At 44.0% G+C, this 18,803-nt stretch overlaps 1 protein-coding gene across 1 annotated transcript in view; it reads left to right on the plus strand.

Moving 5' to 3' along the window:
* Positions 1–16,308, plus strand: part of kcnq3 (potassium voltage-gated channel, KQT-like subfamily, member 3) — a 36,073-nt gene extending 19,765 nt beyond the window's left edge. Inside the window, exons 3-16 of the mRNA XM_061693696.1 lie at positions 4,470–4,560; positions 4,669–4,795; positions 6,399–6,571; positions 7,307–7,480; positions 7,554–7,664; positions 7,764–7,859; positions 7,969–8,067; positions 8,219–8,241; positions 10,937–11,151; positions 12,607–12,712; positions 12,792–12,923; positions 14,697–14,792; positions 14,897–14,984; positions 15,133–16,308. Of these exons, the coding sequence (XP_061549680.1) occupies positions 4,470–4,560; positions 4,669–4,795; positions 6,399–6,571; positions 7,307–7,480; positions 7,554–7,664; positions 7,764–7,859; positions 7,969–8,067; positions 8,219–8,241; positions 10,937–11,151; positions 12,607–12,712; positions 12,792–12,923; positions 14,697–14,792; positions 14,897–14,984; positions 15,133–15,774 (2,173 nt within the window). The 3' untranslated portion in view covers positions 15,775–16,308. The remainder of the gene's footprint in view (positions 1–4,469; positions 4,561–4,668; positions 4,796–6,398; positions 6,572–7,306; positions 7,481–7,553; positions 7,665–7,763; positions 7,860–7,968; positions 8,068–8,218; positions 8,242–10,936; positions 11,152–12,606; positions 12,713–12,791; positions 12,924–14,696; positions 14,793–14,896; positions 14,985–15,132) is intronic.
* Positions 16,309–18,803: the final 2,495 nt, after the last annotated feature.

Genomic DNA, 18,803 nt, shown 5'->3' on the forward strand with positions numbered 1-18,803 from the left:
AAATTACCTTCACGTTGAACTTCTAGTGACCAGTATGGCAGGGTGAGAGCGACAACACAGACTTTAACACACCTGCTCCCCATTCACACGAGACCCTGTCACACTTACGAGTCACATGACAACTGGGAGAATATTGCCCCTTTTCTATTGTACCGGTTCTACCCCCACCAGCCTCGCTCACACCCCCACCACCCCCACGTGGTCGTTTCACCATTACACCTTTTCAAGGTTGAGCGGTGACAACGGCAACTTCCTCCGACCTGGTTCTAATATGCAGACTGAGGAGGGCCGTGACAGATCTGTCATCTGATTGGCCGACAGATGTCGGCGTTTTGTTTAAGCGCGCTGACTTGTCACTTTCACAATCATGGCGTCGAAAGGCTGCCCGCCACGCACCGAGCGACGCCACCAAACCCGAGTGAACTGTCTCATCGTGTGCGTGATTTAGCGACTGTTTTCACGAGTTGCCGATCATTCTGCTCCTGGTTTTGTCGTGATTCAAAATTTGAATCCGTGTCTTAACGTCGCCGCAGATCAGCTTTCCCTCGCAGGGAAAACACATTTCCGGGTTTAGCGAGCCGGGCCGCATCAAGCCATATACAGTAAATAGTATATAAAGCATCAAATATTGTGTTTTACATCAATACCTAACTATATTCATAATGTATATTATATCTGTGGATGAAAAAGCAAAGCTTGTGACCAGAATGTGCGCGAACATACAGTGGGTACGGAAGGTTTTCAGACCCCCTTAAAATTGTCACTTTTTTTTTTATATTGCTTTTTCTGGCCGTTCTGGAACTTGTAATGGAAACGTGGCGTAAATTGGCGGCACGGTGGCCGACTGGTTAGAGCGTCTGCCTCACACTTCTGAGGACCGGGGTTCAATCTCCGGCCCCGCCTGTGTGGAGTTTGCATGTTCTCCCCGTGCCTGCGTGGGTTTTCTCCAGGCACTCCGGTTTCCTCCCACATCCCAAAAACATGCATGGTAGGTTAATTGACGACTCTAAATTGCCCGTAGGTGTGACTGTGAGAGCGAAGTGTTGTTTGTTTGTATGTGCCCTGCGATTGGCTGGCAACCAGTTCAGGGTGTACCTCGCCTCCTGCCCGATGATAGCTGGGATAGGCTCCAGCACGCCCGCGACCCTAGTGAGGAGAATTGCTAATTAGGCCAAATTTGGATATTTTGTGTACTCACTTTTGTTGCCAAGTTAATGGCTGTGTGTGCTGATTTGAGGAGATAGTAAATGCAGTATATTGAAAATCTGTAAAATAGTTACATAAATGCGAGTGGTGTTTCAACTTTTTTGAGATGGACATTGAACATTTTTATAGTTATTTTATTAAATAATTGGTTAATCAAAATGAGTTTGTCGAGCACATATCGTACACAAGGCAATTCAAAGTGCTTTACAGCTACATAAAATTACAAAAAGGCAGATAAAATTATTGAATCTTCAGGCCCGTTGCCCTGCAGTCAGAGACATGTAAACCTAAGTGTCATCTGCGCAGTTCTTGTAGGACACTTTATAGCTGTGTCTGCAGCTGGCCTAATAGGAGCATGTACAGATTGAACAATAGCGGTTCCAGGGTTGACCCCAGGGGAACCCCACAGGTCCTAGCCATTTAGTCTGAGACAAAGTTATCAATTTTAACAAAGTACAAAGTAAATGTTGAAATAAAAAATGAGAATAAATTATTTTATAACTAAAATAAACATTTACTGATTAGAATCTTTATTGTCATATTATTTTTTATTAACCTATCCGATTTAATAATTGGTTTGATTTATTGTCAATATAAAAATCATAAAATGATTGCTTATAATTAAGTATAATTGATTATAATTAAATTGCTTGTATAAAAATTAGAATGCATATAAAAATAAACTAGTTTACATATTTTCCATTCAATTGTATATTTTCTTAAATGTCCTCGCCTGTTTAGTTTTTTTGTTTTAAAAATCAAATCTGCCTCTAAACAAAAGCGAAGTGCCTCACGTATGGGCGCTAGTAAGTCCAAGACTTGAGTGCAGAACCTCAGAGGACAGGAAACCATGAATATTATGTTAATGAGATCATTGACAGCCAATTACAGCGTAGAATTTGAGTTCTTCTTCTGCTGAGTCCTGAGGATTGACAGTCGTAGGTTTGCTACAAGAAGTGTAAGTGTAACTGAAAACACGAGCAAACGTTTGTCAAGTTGGTGAATCTTTGAGAACCACAAGTGTAACTATATGGGAACCATGGCAACCCTGAGGACATCAAAGACACACTACATGTGTGTATGTGTGTGTTGTATTGACGCACCAACAACAACAAGGCGATCGAATGTCATGTGAACGCTAACGAGCATCGACACTACATTGTTAGCGCTTCATTGAACAAACAGGAAGTTCCATCCAGTTAGCATTGATTGTCCTTCACGTGATCTTGACGTCAAGAAGCATGGCGGGCACGACGCTTGCCAATACCTCTTGGTTCGTCAACATCCTGGTGAAAAGGTACAAACACAATCCCTCACAAGTCACTCAGAAGTGAGTGAGAAATTGAACAGAAAGTCGTATTATTATTTTCACTTCCTGTACATGTCCCGATACTTTTGTTCATGTGTGTATGTTTGGTCATGGTCGTGTTTTAGACATTGACTGAACACACAAGAAAATCCGGAATGTTCTAAAGCAAACAAAATGTATTCACTCATCCATTCCATGTTGACTTACAGTGGCTGAAATAAGCACTTAACACCTCAGCATTTTTCTCACTACATATATTTCCAAAGGTGCTATTGCCATGAACATTCCACCAGATGTTGGGAACAACCTCAACAATCCATACTTACAAAGAAAGTAGAACATATAACCTCAGAAATGACGTTATGTGTAGTAATGTGAAAAAGACGCAGGGAAAAAGTATTGAACACGCCAACTGGTATTTATTTAATACTTTGTACAAAAGCCTTTGTTTGCAATGACAGGTTCAAGACGCCTCCTGCATGTATAGCTCTGTTGTGATTTTTGGCCCATTCCTCCACACAAGCACACAAGCCATTCTAGCAGCTTTATTTTTTTTCTTTGAAACCAAAAGAGAGTTTCCTTGGCAGTACGTTTTGGATCGTTATCCTGCTGAAATGTCCACCCTCGTTTCATTTTCATCGTCCTCGTCGATGGCAGCAGATATTTGTCAAGAATGTCTCGGTACATTTGCCCATTCATCCTTCCCTCGATAATGGGAAGTTTACCAGTACCATTTGCTAAAAAGCAGCCCCACACCATCATGTTCCCACCTCTGAACTTGACTGTTGGTATGGTGTTTTTAGGGTGATGCGCAGTGCCCTTTCTCCTCCAAACGTGGTGTGCATTATGACATCCGAAAAGTTCAATTTTGCTCTCATCAGACCACATTCTCTCAGTATGTAACTGGCTTGTCCAAATGACATTCAGCAAACTTTAAGAAATGCTTTGACATGCTTTTTTCCCCCAGCAATGGCGTCTTGCGTGGTGAGCGTGCATACAGGCCATGGCAGCGGAGTGCATTACTCACTGTTTTCCTTGTGACAACAGTACCTGCTAATTCCAGGTCTTTTTGAAGTCCTTGGCTCTTGAACAACTCTTCTTATTATTCTTTGCACTCCTCTGTCAGAAGTCTGACGAGGAAGACCTGATCGAGGCAAATCTATGGTGGTATGGTGGTACATATTATGGCCCCAAACATGCTCACTGGAAGATTCAGAAGCTTCGATATGCGCCTGTAACCAATGCCATCGTGATGTTTTGCAACAATTACTTTGTGATGGTCTTGAGACAACTCTTTGCTCTTACCCTGTCGTGAGCTGAGTCTTGACTCACACCTTAGCCATGAGACCTTTTTGTAGGCCATCAATTAGGACTGAACCAGCTGGTATGCATTTACACTGACAAGGGGCTGGATTGCTGTTTGATTATTGATAGATTTTAGGTGTTGTCTTGGCTTTCCATGCCTTTTTGCACCTTCCTTTCTTCACGCGTTCAATACTTTTTGCCTGTGTCATTTCACACTATTACACACAACTTAATTTCTGTTCTTATTTGTTCGACTTTCTTTGTATGTGTGGATTACTTGGGTTGTTCCCAACATCTGGTGAAAATTTCATGTCAGTAGTACCTTTGGAAACATATTTAGTGAGAAAAATGGTGACGTGTTAAATACTTATTTCAGCTGCTGTACATAGTTTGTGTTCCCTTTTCCCCTCCAAAATGTCAACCTGTCATTTGTTCTGCTGAGGCAGCACAAAAAAAACAAAAACAAAAACAAAGAAAAAACCTTTTTGCTGGGCCACAAGAAAGCTCCCTGAAAACTCCCAAGTGAAAGTGTGTCGCCCTCTAGTGCTCAAAACTTTATCATACACATCTTTGTTCAACTGGACTTAGTTTAGTAGTGCGTGTGTGTGCGCGCGTGTGTGTGCGCGCGCGTGTGTGTGTGTGTTTGCAGTTTTCTGATCGTCCTGGGCTGTTTGATTTTGGCCGTGTTGACCACCTTCAGAGAGCACGAGAAGACGTCCGCTCATTGGCTGGTGGTTCTGGTGAGCTCTTGCACGCACGCACGCACGCACCCACGCCCACGCACACACAAACACAAACACGCGCACACTCTCACGTGCGTGAGACGATCTTTGTTTTCCGTATCCCAGGAAACGTTCGCCATTTTCATCTTCGGGGCCGAGTTCGCGTTGCGCATTTGGGCTGCCGGATGCTGCTGCCGTTACAAAGGATGGAGAGGGAGACTCAAGTTCGCCCGCAAGCCGCTTTGCATGCTGGGTAAGGATGCCGCCACACTCTCCTTTCCTATTCCCTAACCACGACATGGGGAATTGTGCACACTGGACCTAGATAGGGCCTTCAAATGTCCACTACAAATCCCTTTGTCGTGATTAGGCTATTCAATTAATCATTTCAGACATCTGCTCTACTATATAGTCCATGGTATAAAAATATCTTTGTTTTCAATGATCTTCGATACCTTTTAGATATTCTTTGCATACTTTTTAGATATTTCTTTTATGGTTTCAGATACATTTTATATTTAAAACATATTTGGATTGATCTTGTTTGGTTCAATACTTGGTATACATATTTTAGTTATTGTTCGATACTTTGAAAATAGTTTTGTTTTTGAGACAGTTTTTTGTTTGTTTGTTTGTTCACTTGCGATGCTTTTAAGATCGCTAATTTGTCGTTACTTTCTTCAAAGTCAAAAATGGACTTTTCATTAGTATTTGGTACCATTGCCTCTGAAGTGTAAGACTTGGGCCAACCGTTTTGGATATTCTTCCGCAAGTTTTTCTCATTCATCTCTGGGACACAGAACCCGTCTCCTTCCTGAGTGGTACGATGGCTGGACATTCCCATGCTGTTTATACTTGAGTATAATTGTTGGAACAGATGATGCCTTCAGGCATCTGGAAATTGCACCCAAGGATGAACCGGACCTGTGCAAGTCCACAATTTTCTTCCTGATATCTTGGCTGATTTATTTTGACTTTCTCACGATGTTACACAAAGAAGGTGTGGGTTTCTGGTGTGCCTAGATTAAATAAATCCACAGGTGTCTCGAATAATAATAATAAATACATCTATCAGAAGCTTCCAAAGAAATGACATCATCATCATCTGGGTTTATTATTGATTAAAGGCACAGTAATCTTACTGTATCTAAACTTCTGACTTTGAGGAAAGTAATTTTGCAAGAAATTGAAAAATTGCCGAGAAATATCCTTCTCTCATTATTCTGCCATTCAGCAAATAGAAATAATTTTGGTAATCCTAATTGACCTTGTCCAGGAAAGGTTTAGTCTGATTTCATGTCAGACAATGACGGGGGGGGGGGGGGGGGGGGGGAAAGCATGTGCGTCTTTTTATATAGTGTATGTAAAGATCTGCTTTCAACTTTAGGTACTTTTTCGATTAAAATTTTTTTTTTTTTAACCATATTCATTTCATACTTTAAAAATATTGTAAATCTATTTTGACATTTTATAGGGTTTAGGGAGTGGAGTAATCCCTCGTTTATCTCGGGGGTTACATTCCAGAAAACCCCCACAATAGAAGAAAGTTTCAAAGCAGTGACCGATTATTTACGACACAATTATTATTAATTTGAAAGTTTTCCATACTGTATGCACATCAATATCTACAGCACATGTGATACTTGAGAGAGGTGCAGTTATTTGTCCACTTGAGCTCGCCGTTCACACGAGCACGTGCCTTTAAAAGCTAGATGTGCTCCCTAATCAACTTGTAGTGATTAGCGAGTACCGGAGGGAATTTGCGAATCGTTGGGAATGCAGTCGCTGCGTTTTGTTCATCCCCTACTCACTATCTAATAATGTTTGTGATATTATGGGATGTTCTCCCCGGTCAGACATCTTCGTTCTGATGGCGTCGGTGCCGGTGGTGGTGGTGCGCAACCAAGGCAACGTACTCGCCACGTCCCTGCGGAGCCTGCGCTTCCTGCAGATCCTGCGCATGTTGCGCATGGACCGCAGAGGAGGAACCTGGAAGCTGCTCGGCTCGGCCATCTACGCGCACAGTAAGGTAGGACGGGAAGCCAATGGGGACTTACATGTCGCCCCCTATGGGTGGGAGTGGAGGCAAATGGCAGCAGATAACACAAGCAGTCGCTTGATGTGTCATGTGAGGGGTTGTCAGGGACGTAATTCAGGCTTACCGCTCACACACTACTGAAATGCTTTCACACACACTACTGAACTTTTTTCCGCTCACATCATCTCTCACGTGCTACTGAAACACTCATACACTACTGAATTGTTTTCCCCTCACACTGTATTGAAACACTCTCACCAAACTACTGAAATGCTCTCACACACCACTGAAATTTTTAGCGCTCACATATACTACTGAAACGCTCTCACACGCACTACTGAGATGTTCTCTCACAAACGGCTGAAACACTTTCACACACTAATAATTTTTGGCCCACACACTATTGAAAAGCTCACACACACACACACACACACACTACTGAAATGCTTTTTCACTCACTATTAAAAATGTTATCTCTTGCAAATACTACTCAAACACACACACGCACACACAACTGAAACACTCATACACTACTGAATTGTTTTTCCCTCACACTGTATTGAAACACTCTCACCAAACTACTGAATTGCTCTCACACACCACTGAAATTTTTAGCGATATATATATATATATATATATGTATATATATATATATATATATATATATATATATATATGTATATGTATATATATGTGTGTGTGTGTGTGTGTGTGTTCTCACAATAGGAGCTGATCACGGCCTGGTACATCGGCTTCCTGTCACTGATCCTGGCGTCCTTCCTGGTCTACCTGGTGGAGAAAGACGACGTGTCGGTGGACGTGTCCAACCAGGACGACCCCACCGCTCAGCCCAAAGTTCAGGACTTCGACACCTACGCGGACGCACTGTGGTGGGGGCTGGTATGTAACGTCGCCACCCGCCGATGTGGAGGACAGGACGGACGTCTCACAGATTGCGTCGGACATGCCGTAGATCACGCTGACCACCATCGGCTACGGTGACAAGACGCCAAAGACGTGGGCGGGGAGACTTTTAGCCGGAACCTTTGCTCTGATCGGCGTCTCCTTCTTCGCTCTGCCTGCAGTACGTAACGGTGAACATTGATGATGTCACGTTGACGACGTCCCGTTGACGATGTCACGTTGATGATGTCACGTTGATGATGTCACGTTGATGATGCAGGGTATCCTGGGTTCTGGTCTGGCTCTGAAGGTCCAGGAGCAGCACAGACAAAAACACTTTGAGAAGAGACGCCATCCGGCCGCCGGGCTCATCCAGGTGAGAGGAGGCCCCGCCCACCCGCTCACCCGCACACATCCGACTGGACAGTTTAACACTGCACGCCCACTTGTGTGTGTGTGTGTGTGTGTGTGTGTGTGTGTTGCAGTCAGCGTGGCGCTATTATTCCACTAATCCAATCAGGGAAGACCTCATCGCCACGTGGAGGTTCTACGAAACCATCATCTCGCTCCCGTGTTTCAGGCGAGTCCCATGTCACACCTTCCCAAATCATTGCCATATCATGTTTTTTTTTTTTTTTTTTTTTTTTTTTTTGTGTGCTGTAAGTTGTAAGTTGTCACTCGCCTCTGTCCCTTTTTACAAGTTTAGCTTTGTCTCCGTTGTGTCCATGCAGGAAGGACCACCTGGAAGTCATGGCAAGGTAGGACGACTCATGACACTTTGCAGGACAAACGTTCTTATAGATGAAAAATGGACTGGTCACCAGCCAGTGTTAGGGCCATACAGACAATGACATGAGAGGATTGGTTGCCAGTTAATCGCAGGGCACATATAGACAAACAATGGAATGGTCGTCACTCAATGTCATGACACATACTGTAAACAGTAGACAAATTAATGTACTGGTCAACAGTCTTCCACATCGAGACCAAAAAAAAAAAAAAGACTGGTCGCCAGTTAATGACAGGGCACATATAGACAAACAACAAACTGGTCAACAAAGCTGACGTCAAGGCATATAGAGTGAAACGAGGTAGGTCGGTGTCCCAATACTTTTGCCCACCTTTTCACTTCCTTTCAGTGAAAAACAAACATTTCGGGTTGTCCGGTTGTTTGTTTTGTCGGTCCCCACAAGGAGCGGACAATCTTCTCGTCATCTTTTTGAAGCCGCCATTCTGTGGCCTCTCTCCTTCTTCCGCTACAAAGACACAAAGAGGCGGACATTGTTGACGTGCGTGAGAAGCGTCCTCCTGGTGTCGGGTTTCGCCCACTCGCAGCGGTCTTGTTTTACCCAGACTGCTCTTGGCTTTGCGCAGCCAAATAATCGCTTGACAAAGAAAAGATCTTCAAGTGTTATCCTGCTGCCAAGCCACATTGTCGTGTCCCTCAAAGAGATAAACAAGTTCCACGATGCTTTGGCTCCTCAATGGCCTTCGCTCAGTGTTGCCCAAACTTCTATGAGCCAAGGCCCAGATTTGACATCAGAAAAATCTCACAGAACGAAAATATCTCCACTGTAGATATAGTATCTCAAATCGCCTTTACCATGAAAATGAATGGAAATCCATTCCAATCTCCTCCAAAGAAATAGTCATGTGTTTTTTTTAATGAGACAAATAGCACTCTTTAATAAGACTGTATTGTTAAGAACCTCACGATTCGAGTTGATTATAATTCTTTACATTGTGAATCAATTCGATTTCGATTCTTGAGGTCGTGATTAATTTTGATTCGATATACATGTGGTATGTCATCTCACATTTCCCAGCAATAAAACGTCTGAAAATAAAACAATTGGACAGTAATAACGTATTTGTGCATCTGGACATGACAGTTCTGTATTGGCACTGAAAAAGTAAAATCTATGTTAATTTAAATAGTACTTTCTTTCTTTCTTCTTGGAAATACGTCCTGCCACAGCTTACAAAAGACCTTACGTTTGTCTATTTCCTGTGTTTTGGATTCTCGAGTCCAAATTGAATCCAAAAAGTTGAAGGCGCTGGCGTCACGCCGCTGGGGCTTGCTTTGGACGCCATTTTGTTGTGTTTTGGTTGACTGCAGCCTTCGTCCATATAACGCAAATCACATGCAAAAAGCCCCTCACTGGCCAGGAGGTGAATCGATTCAGAGGAATTGCTGAATCGTAGTTTCAGTTTTTTTCCCACTTCAATTCAATGGAGATTGTACCGCGCCTTCTGGTGTGCACACCTTAGTCACTTAACGGCAGTATAAGATATACAGTATACAGTAATCCCTCATTTGTGGTGAGGATTATCTTCCAGACCACCCCTGCAATAGACAAAATCTGCAAAGTAGTGACTACATATTTACTTATTTTATGTGTGTGTGTGTGTGTGTGTGTGTGTGTGTGTGTGTGCGTGTGCGTGTGTGTGTTTTTTAAAACTTAATGCATATAATACCAAAATATGTGCATGTGAGGTGCAGGGAATATCGGGGGTTACCATTATCCAGTTCTACACTGTAGTATTTGTGCCGTTGAATGCGTGTGTGCCTTTAGAAGGCAGGTCTGACCCTGACCCGTTGACGTGGGAGTCAGCGAATGAGAGTATCGAGTTAGCTGGCTGTTAAACATTCGCCAGTCTGCATCAGTTGAGGCCATCTGCAGCTTGTCTAAGAATGTGTTGTGTTTACTGTATTTTGTTACTGTTGGTTCAATAAAGCAATTGAAAGGGCACCAGCGGCTGTTTCCATCTTCCCTCTATCCAAACCACCTGTTATGGATTACAGTTTGTTCGAACTAGCAGTGGTAGGCTATAATAAATTAGCTAACCATGTTTGTGTTACTGTAGACATGCAGTTGTGGAACTTAAGCCAGTTGTACAAAAGGCAGATTCAACTTTAACTTCTTTTATTTGTTAAGTGTGAAACGATCCCAAACTTTTTACATTCTCCATCTTTTACGCACTCGGTCCTCCTAGTTGGCACTTATTGCTGCATGTGTTTGCAGTCACATTAGTCCGTGTAGGAGAAAAAAAATCACCACAAAATCTCACGACATAGCGAATAATCCTTGATATAAGTATGAAAAAAAACCATGATGTGGTGAAGTTGCAAGTAGCAAGGAACGACTTTCACAATTTTTTATACGGAAAGAGTTGTTCTTAATAATGCCACAATTATAGTGTAAATCTATCGTATTCAATTTAAGTCTTTTTTACATTATTCAATGCATGTAATACACAGTAATACATGTATTTACAAGTCACTATGTGTAGGGGGAGCTAACACCTAAACAGAGGAGCGAAGAGGTTGCAAATAAAAAGATAAGTTATACCCTTTGTCTTCTCTGATGTTCTGGAAGTCAACTTAAGTTTTTCCATCCCATATTCGTCCCCAGTGGTCTTGTTTGTAACCATGACAATGTCGTCCACCAGCCAGAAGATGACACTGCTGGACCGCGTCCGCCTTCCTAACGCGCGTCCGACGATGGCTGCCGTGGCGGTGGTGGCGAGCAGGAAGATGGCGGCCAATGCCGAGGCGCTTGAGGACAGTCCCTCCAAGGAGCCCAAACCGGCCGGATTCAGCAACCGTGAACGCTTCCGCACCGCCTTCCGCATGAGGGCGGCCACGCTGAGGCAGAGCTCTGAAGGTATGTCAACAAAAGCAGTGAGAATAGTCAGTAGCGTTTTAGCTCCGTATGATCTTTAATACTGCATAGTTCATATGAATGCAGTCTGTCATAACTGCACTATACTGTATATGCAGCAGCAATAGTCAGCAGCGTTGTATGCAGCAAGCCGTTGCGATTGTGCATACTGAGCGACTTAAGCATAATCGACGTTCCTCATAAATATTTTTAATCACGACTCGTCGCGAAGAAAACGATTCTATTAAACTGGGAAAACAAACGAGTTATTAACATCAATCAGTGGCTAAATCCCATCGTAGAATATATTGCGTTGGGAAAAAATATCAGCAGAGTGGGAAAAAATCAATTACATATGTGTGTAGAAAGCACCCTTGCTCAACACGCTAATTCTAGACTCTTGATTCCTTTGCCTGGGTAGGGTGCCATCTGGCAATAATAAGACGATCTTCGTAAGAACGAAAAGAAAGACGAACTGTCAGAATCCCTACTGGATGACCTCAACACAGCACTGCTAAACATTCCTACCAAGAACATCAAGACTAATCGGCTGATATACACGCACGCACGCACGCACACACACAGAGCAGCTGAAATAAGTATTCAACATGTCACCATTCTTCTCACTACATATATTTCCAAAGGTGAAATAAAATTAAAATAACATTTCTCCAGATGTTGGGAACAACCCAAGTGATCCATAAATACAAAGAAAGTGGAACAAATAAGCTCAAAAAATTAATAATGTGAAAGGACACAGGGAGAACGTATTTAACACACCAACTGGTATTTATTTAACACTTAGTACAAAGGCCAATGACAGCTCCAAGACGCCTCCTGTATGGAGAAACTAGTCGCATGCATTCCTCTGGTGTGATTTTGGCCTATTCCTCCACACAAGCAGTCTTCAAATCTTGACGGTTCCGTGGGCTTCTTTTATGGACCTTGAGTTTCAGTTCTTTCCATAGCTTTTCAGTTGGATTCAAGTCACGTGATTGGCTGGGCCATTCTAGCAGCTGTATTTATCAGATTAGCTGAGTCATCCCTCCTTCTTTAATAATGTGAACTTTACCAGTACCATTTGCCCCCCCCCCAAACAAAAAAACAGCCCCACACCATCATGTTCCCACCTCGGAACTTCACTGTCGGTATGGTGTTTGTAGGGTGATGTGCAGTGCATTATGGCACCCAAAGAGTTCAATTTTGCTCTCATCAGAACAGACTATATTCTCCCGGTATTTAACTGGCTTGTCCAAATGACATTCAGCAAACTTCAAGCAAGCTTTGGCATGCTTTTCTTTCAGCATTGGCGTCTCGCGTGGTGAGCGTTGCATACAGGCCATGGCAGCGAAGTGCATTACTCACTGTTTTACCTGCTAATTCCAGGTCTTTTTTTGAAGCTCTCCACAGGTGGTCCTGTCAGCATTGTATTGACATACGAATTAAATGTTCCCCTAGATGCAGCATCTCTTCCTGAAGTGGTCCCGGAGGAACGCGGCTTCCCGCCCGATATCCTGCTGGAGGAGATGATCCCCACGCTGAAGCTGGCCATCAGGGCCGTCAGGTCTGCACACCTGCTGCTCCCATTTCGATGTTCTCCCGTAACAAAGGTCAGATGTTCAATATCTTTGTGTGTATCTCAGGATCATGACGTTCCTGCTGAACAAGAAGCGCTTCAAGGAAACGCTGAGGCCTTACGACGTGAAGGACGTGATCGAGCAGTACTCCGCTGGACATCTGGACATGCTCTGCAGGATCAAGTACCTCCAGACCAGGTGAGCAGCAGCTCTAAGGAACCTTCTCAAACATTTCTAAGGGTGTGACCAAAAATAAAAATTGTACACATGCAGTGGTACGTTGACTTTAGAGTTGTCGACGTTTAAATGTTTTCAAAAAGCACTGTATTGTATAAAAACATAATAAAACACACTGGAAAGAAATAAACTGATTGTACAGCTTACTTACTGTAGGCACTGTAGTATTTGTTTGTGAGATGCGTGCCTGCAAGGGGCGTGGCCTAGTGAGTGACAGCAGGATCTGGAGTCAAGGTGGTGGGTTAGTCAGCGTGTGAGCATCTGGGTGTGAGTTGCGGCCTACAGCACCTCATTTTGTATACCGTTCCGCACCATCCCCGCAATAGGGGAAATCCGCAAAGTATCGACCGCATATTTTTGGGATTATTTATACATATTTCAAAGCTGTATGAACCTCCCCAGACTCCTGTATACCTCTACGATACTCTTACACCTCTACACGTTCTTTACTCTTAAACACCTTTAAAACTGTTAAACATAGAGTACTGTACAGTAGTCCTGCACGCTATGCACATTTTTATTTATTGGAATACGTGTTTGAATTAAGTTTTCTTTCTTTTTTTTAATTACAGTTTTAATGTTTTACCACCGGCAAAAATTAAAGCACACACTCAGCATCCCACGATATGGTGAACTATGTGCGTTATGAATATACATAAAAAACGCAATGCACTGAATCTGCAATAAGGGCCATGAATGGCTGAAAGTGCATCTGCGACTGTGGCTCTCCGTGGCCACATGCGAGGGCATTACAGTACCTTAATTGCTCCACCTTTTTCGTACCTGCGTATTTGAAGCTTGCTCATAGTTCAAATTTTGGCCCGGAGCATAAAGTGAAAAATTGACCAAGTGACGGCTCGTAACTGGAAAAAGTTGGAAGTGGGAGCGCTGGTAAAGTCAAGGTACTTCACCTTGATTTTTCAGTCACAGTTTGGGTGACATTTTGCATTTTGGCTCCGGTGATCCCTAGTTCCAGACCACCCCTGCAATAGATGAAATCGGTGAAGTGGCGGCCACGTTTTTTTTTTTTTTTTTGGTACATATTTCAAAGTATATATGAATGTAGTTTTGTATTGATTGAACTCGCAATACAATGTATTAGAACTGTATGAATCTCCCCAGGCCCACACTTCTTATTCATTAAAGATACTCACTCACTCATAAAGGTACTCACCATTGAAGTTGATGCCGATTTTGAATATACTGCGGAGCATTACAGCTGTCACCCTGATATTATTTTCATCTTTATTTATGTACTTGACCAAAGATTCTTTTATGCAACAACGCCTGCCGACAGACACAAACCTTCTCCCTTCCTTCAGTAGGTCGAGAAGTTAGCCTTCGACTGCTACCATCCTCCTCTGCCGCTCACTTTGACGTGCCTTGGCACTTAACCCCCTTTAACCCCCCGCACCTACGGAAAAGTGATGTGTTCAAAGACACTTAGAAATCTCAGTGCTCAGCGCAACTGAGCTGTACAGGTATTTTATTTCGTTTTAATGAATTTGCATATTGTTTTAGACAAAAATAGGCTCATTTTACCACAACAATTTACTCCCAGTATTTAACTGGCTTGTCCAGACTTAACCTGACATTAGCCTTGAGGCTAGCTAGCTGTTAGCATGGCAGAATTCAGCCATTCACTACCTATAGGCCCACGGGCCTCGGGTTTTACACCTATGGTCTGGAAGCTCCTCACCATCATAATCATCAACGTCTCCTCCTTCCTTTCAGGATCGACATGATTCTGGCACCCGGAGCCACCCTCACCCCCAAACAGAAGAAAACTGTAAAGCCGCCCTTTAATTACCCCAACAACCAGTCCCCCAGGTGGGCCCCAGCCTCAACGTTGACATCTGAACACGAGAACAAGGTTTAAGGTCATCAGTGACTCTCTCTGTGTGTGCGTGTGTCGCTCTGTCTGTCTGTTACAGGCATGAATCCTTCTTGTCCAAACCCCACTCCATGGCAGAAGCTGAGGACCAAAGCATGATGGGAAGATTTGTGCGTGTGGAAAGACAGGTGAGGAGGTACACTGGTACCTACTGTTTACATGATGAAAAGGTCCATTTGGGTTAGGATTCTAAGGAGGTCCTTACAAAAATGTTTCCTCTATAAGGGGTTCCTGGACCCCCAAAATTTGAGAACCCCTGCTTTCTGCCTCCTTCAGGTGGAGGACATGGAGAAGAAGTTGGACTTCCTGGTGGACATGCACATTCAGCACAGCGAGCACCTGCAGGTGGACTCAGCGGGCGCTGCCCATATGACCCTGGAGCCCTGCCGCCCCCCAGTAGGTAGCGATATCCGCCGGGTCTTCTTGAACTATGGTGAAAGTTTCCAGCAAACGTACCGGTCGCCTGCCATCGAGGTGGGACCGGCTGGCGCAGGGGGCGGCCCCTCTCACGGACAACCGCGCCCGCCGCCGTCCGTGCCCACGTACACGGCGCGCCCCACCGTGCTGCCCATCAGCTCCCTGCAGAACTTGTCTGGGGGGCGCGGCAGGACCACGGGAGGGTGCGCGGAAAGGCGCGGGGGCGACTCGCCATTGTCGCTGCTGTCGGTCAATCACGAGGAGCTGGAGCGCTCGCCCAGCGGCTTCAGCTTCTCCGGGGAGGAGGGGGCGGTGGGGAAGGGCGGCTCGGCGGCCAGGGCCCGGACGGGAGAGGGCGGCCGGGCCCAACCCAGACCCATCTACTTGGCGGAGGGAGAGACGGACACGGACACTGACCCCTTCACGCCCAGCGGTGGGCCTCTGCCCTTCTCGTCCACGGGGGAGGGGCTGGGTGACGCTGTGTGGAGTACGCCGCCCTGAGCGGGGGCTGTTGCCCATTCTGCATCACTTGTCCACTCTGAACCTTTAATCTTAGCCACGCCTCCACACTTGAACCCGTATGAGGATGTCCGCCGGCATGCTGCCGGAACGTCAGTGATGTCATCGGTAGGGATGCAAAATTTCCACTACATTTCCGGAAACTTTCAGGTACATTTCCATGGGAAGTTAAGCGAATTTATGGGAATAGCTACAATATCAACTTCAATTCCCGATTAAGATCTAACCTTCAATTTGGTGAATTCCTGGTTTATTCCCATTAATTCCCGTGAAAGTTTCCAGTTTAAAGAAAACTCCCAGGATTTTGCAACCCCAGTAATCGGTGACGTGACGCCGCGGATGGGACTGCGGAGAAGGAAGCTTTACGCCGCCGCATGCGACGCATGCTCACTAGCGTAGACGCCGGGCAGGAAGTGCTGGATGACGCTCACGCCTGCTATGCCATCTAGAGAAACATTTAATTCATATTTCGCAACACTTTCATACACGCATCACACGTTACACATACGTACACTACACGTAAAGTCTGCACATGACATGTATGGTACATCGGAAAAGTATTTATAGTGCTTCACTTTTTTCACCTTTTTTTTTTTGTTGCAGCTGTATTCCAAAATGGATTACATACATTGTCTCCCCCCCCCCCCCCCCCCCCTTCGAAATTGTACAACACAGCACGCCATGTTGACGACATGAACGTTTTTTTTGTTGCAAATTAGTTAATAATAAAAACCGATATCGGCAGCTGTGAGCCTTTCCAAATCATGTCCAATCCACTGAATTCACCACAGGTGGACTTCAATTAACCTCAGGAACATCTGAAGGAGGATCGGTGGAAACTGGAGTTCAATTTTCAGCTTCACGGCAAAGGCTGCGAATGCTTATGCACAGCGGCGCCTCTCCGAGATACGGGTTGAATTTGTTCCGTGACCGCGCTCGTATCTCAATTCATCTTTTCCCACTGGAATAAATTGAAACGTCATGAAATAATCAAACCGCTTTTATCACGCTGCATCAATTAAACGCTGCTCCATCTGGTGTGCCCGCCTTGTCCACCTGGTGGAAGTATAAGTTAAGACAGATTGATATGCTGTTCATTGCGGCGTTGTTATGAATCCAACTTGAGCTCCAGGCAGTCCTTGCCTCTTTGCAGTAGCCAATCATATTGCAAGCAGTGCGTGTCCTGCCTGGAATTCAAGTGGGATTCGTAATAACGTCTGAACTCCTCTGAGTTATCAATACAGCACTAATATTAGTCATTCTACACAGAGGATAAAGAGTATATGACTGCGAGTACTGTTATAGTCTGCCGACTATTTTTGCTGAACCATTTGTGTTCAATCTGTCGCTTAAAGAGTTAAGGCACCACAACATAGTTGCTCATTAGTGTTAGCATTAACCAAGTGGGTCTATTGCGTTAATAAGTTAGCAAAAATGCCAACAGGAAAAAAACAAAAACTTGTCATTCTGGGGGTGTTGTAAAGAATTTGGAGTAAAAATGAATTTATTTTACGTTGGAATAAGGTTGTAAATTGAAAGGTGAAAAAAGTGAAGCGCGGCGAATACTTTCCGGATGCACACAATACGTATGTACACTTTTAGTTTGCATGAATGCATGCTAAAACGCCATCTAGTGGCCATACTCAACCAAAAGTTTCACGCGTGTGTGCGTGCGTGCGTGCGTTTTGTTGTCTGTCCACCATGCAGACAAGTGGGTGGTGCTTTATTGTCACATGACTTTGCTGAGTGATTGACATCCTCCAAGTGTCAATCAATCAATGTGATGTCCAACGTGCCAAAATACACTCTCATAACGTTTTATTTTCTTTTATTTTGTTTTTGATTGGTCCCGATGGGGCGTCACTGTGACAACAAGCCATCTTCTTCACACAAATGACAAACGAAACTTCAGTGAAATAAAGTCAATATTTTGTGGAGATTTTCTAACGCATAAAAGTATTTTTCTGAAAAACTTTTAAGCCTTTCTAGTCTGTCTTGTTGTCATGTGACGTGCTCCAGACGTGCTCATTGGCTCCACCAGTTGATGCTCTGGTTATCAAGGCAACTCGCGACAAGCTTTGGGTGCCAACGACTTTGACAGGAGGCGGGTCCTCACTCAGTAGCCTTCATCATCATCATCATCTTCGAAGTAATCATAAACGAATTGAAAAAAAGTCATACGTTTCATGAATGTAACAATTCATGTTTTCTCACATACTGATGTTTCATAATGCAGCTTTCCACTTTGATGATTAGTTATGACATTTATTTATGATTATTGATTTACAATGACGGTAGACGAACCAAACCACACGACTACTTTAGACGTTGCACACACTTAACAATAATACTAATATCAATATTCGTAATTGTCATGATTGACGGCTGCCTTCACGTGAGTCACATGACACCACACGTCACACATCCGGCTTTAGCTTATTCAACACACACACACACACACACACACACGCACACACTCACTGGCCACTTTATTAGAACCACCCTGGGTAAGACATGAGAGGGTCAAAATATTAGGAACAGCTGTAATGGCAACCAGTCGATGAACGCCTCTCCGAAATGGGATCGCGTTAGATGTTGTACCTAATGGAGTGTCCAGTGAGTGTTTCTATAGTTATGAATTATGTACAGATAAATATATACGGTACAACGACAGCTAGCAGCATGACTCGGCTGTATTGTTATGCAATCACATTTACTCTTTATACTTCAATGTAGAAATAAGATTTGAACACTTAAGACTTTCTTTTCTACATACACTCTTGATTGCGCAACTAGGATTTTGGTTTCATGACATCAAGTATAATGACATGTTTGATATCTTTAAGGGGATGTTCAATGGCATGTGTTGTTTGAGGACATGACATTGTTGATGACATGCTTCAGGACAATTTCAATGAAATGTTTGATGCTAATTGGCCGGTGACCAGTTCCGGGTGTCCCCCGCCTCTTGCCCGAAGATAGCTGGGATACGCTCCAGCACGCCCGCGACC

This window comes from Phycodurus eques, chromosome 13, assembly GCF_024500275.1.
Source record: "Phycodurus eques isolate BA_2022a chromosome 13, UOR_Pequ_1.1, whole genome shotgun sequence".
NCBI lineage: Eukaryota > Metazoa > Chordata > Actinopteri > Syngnathiformes > Syngnathidae > Phycodurus > Phycodurus eques.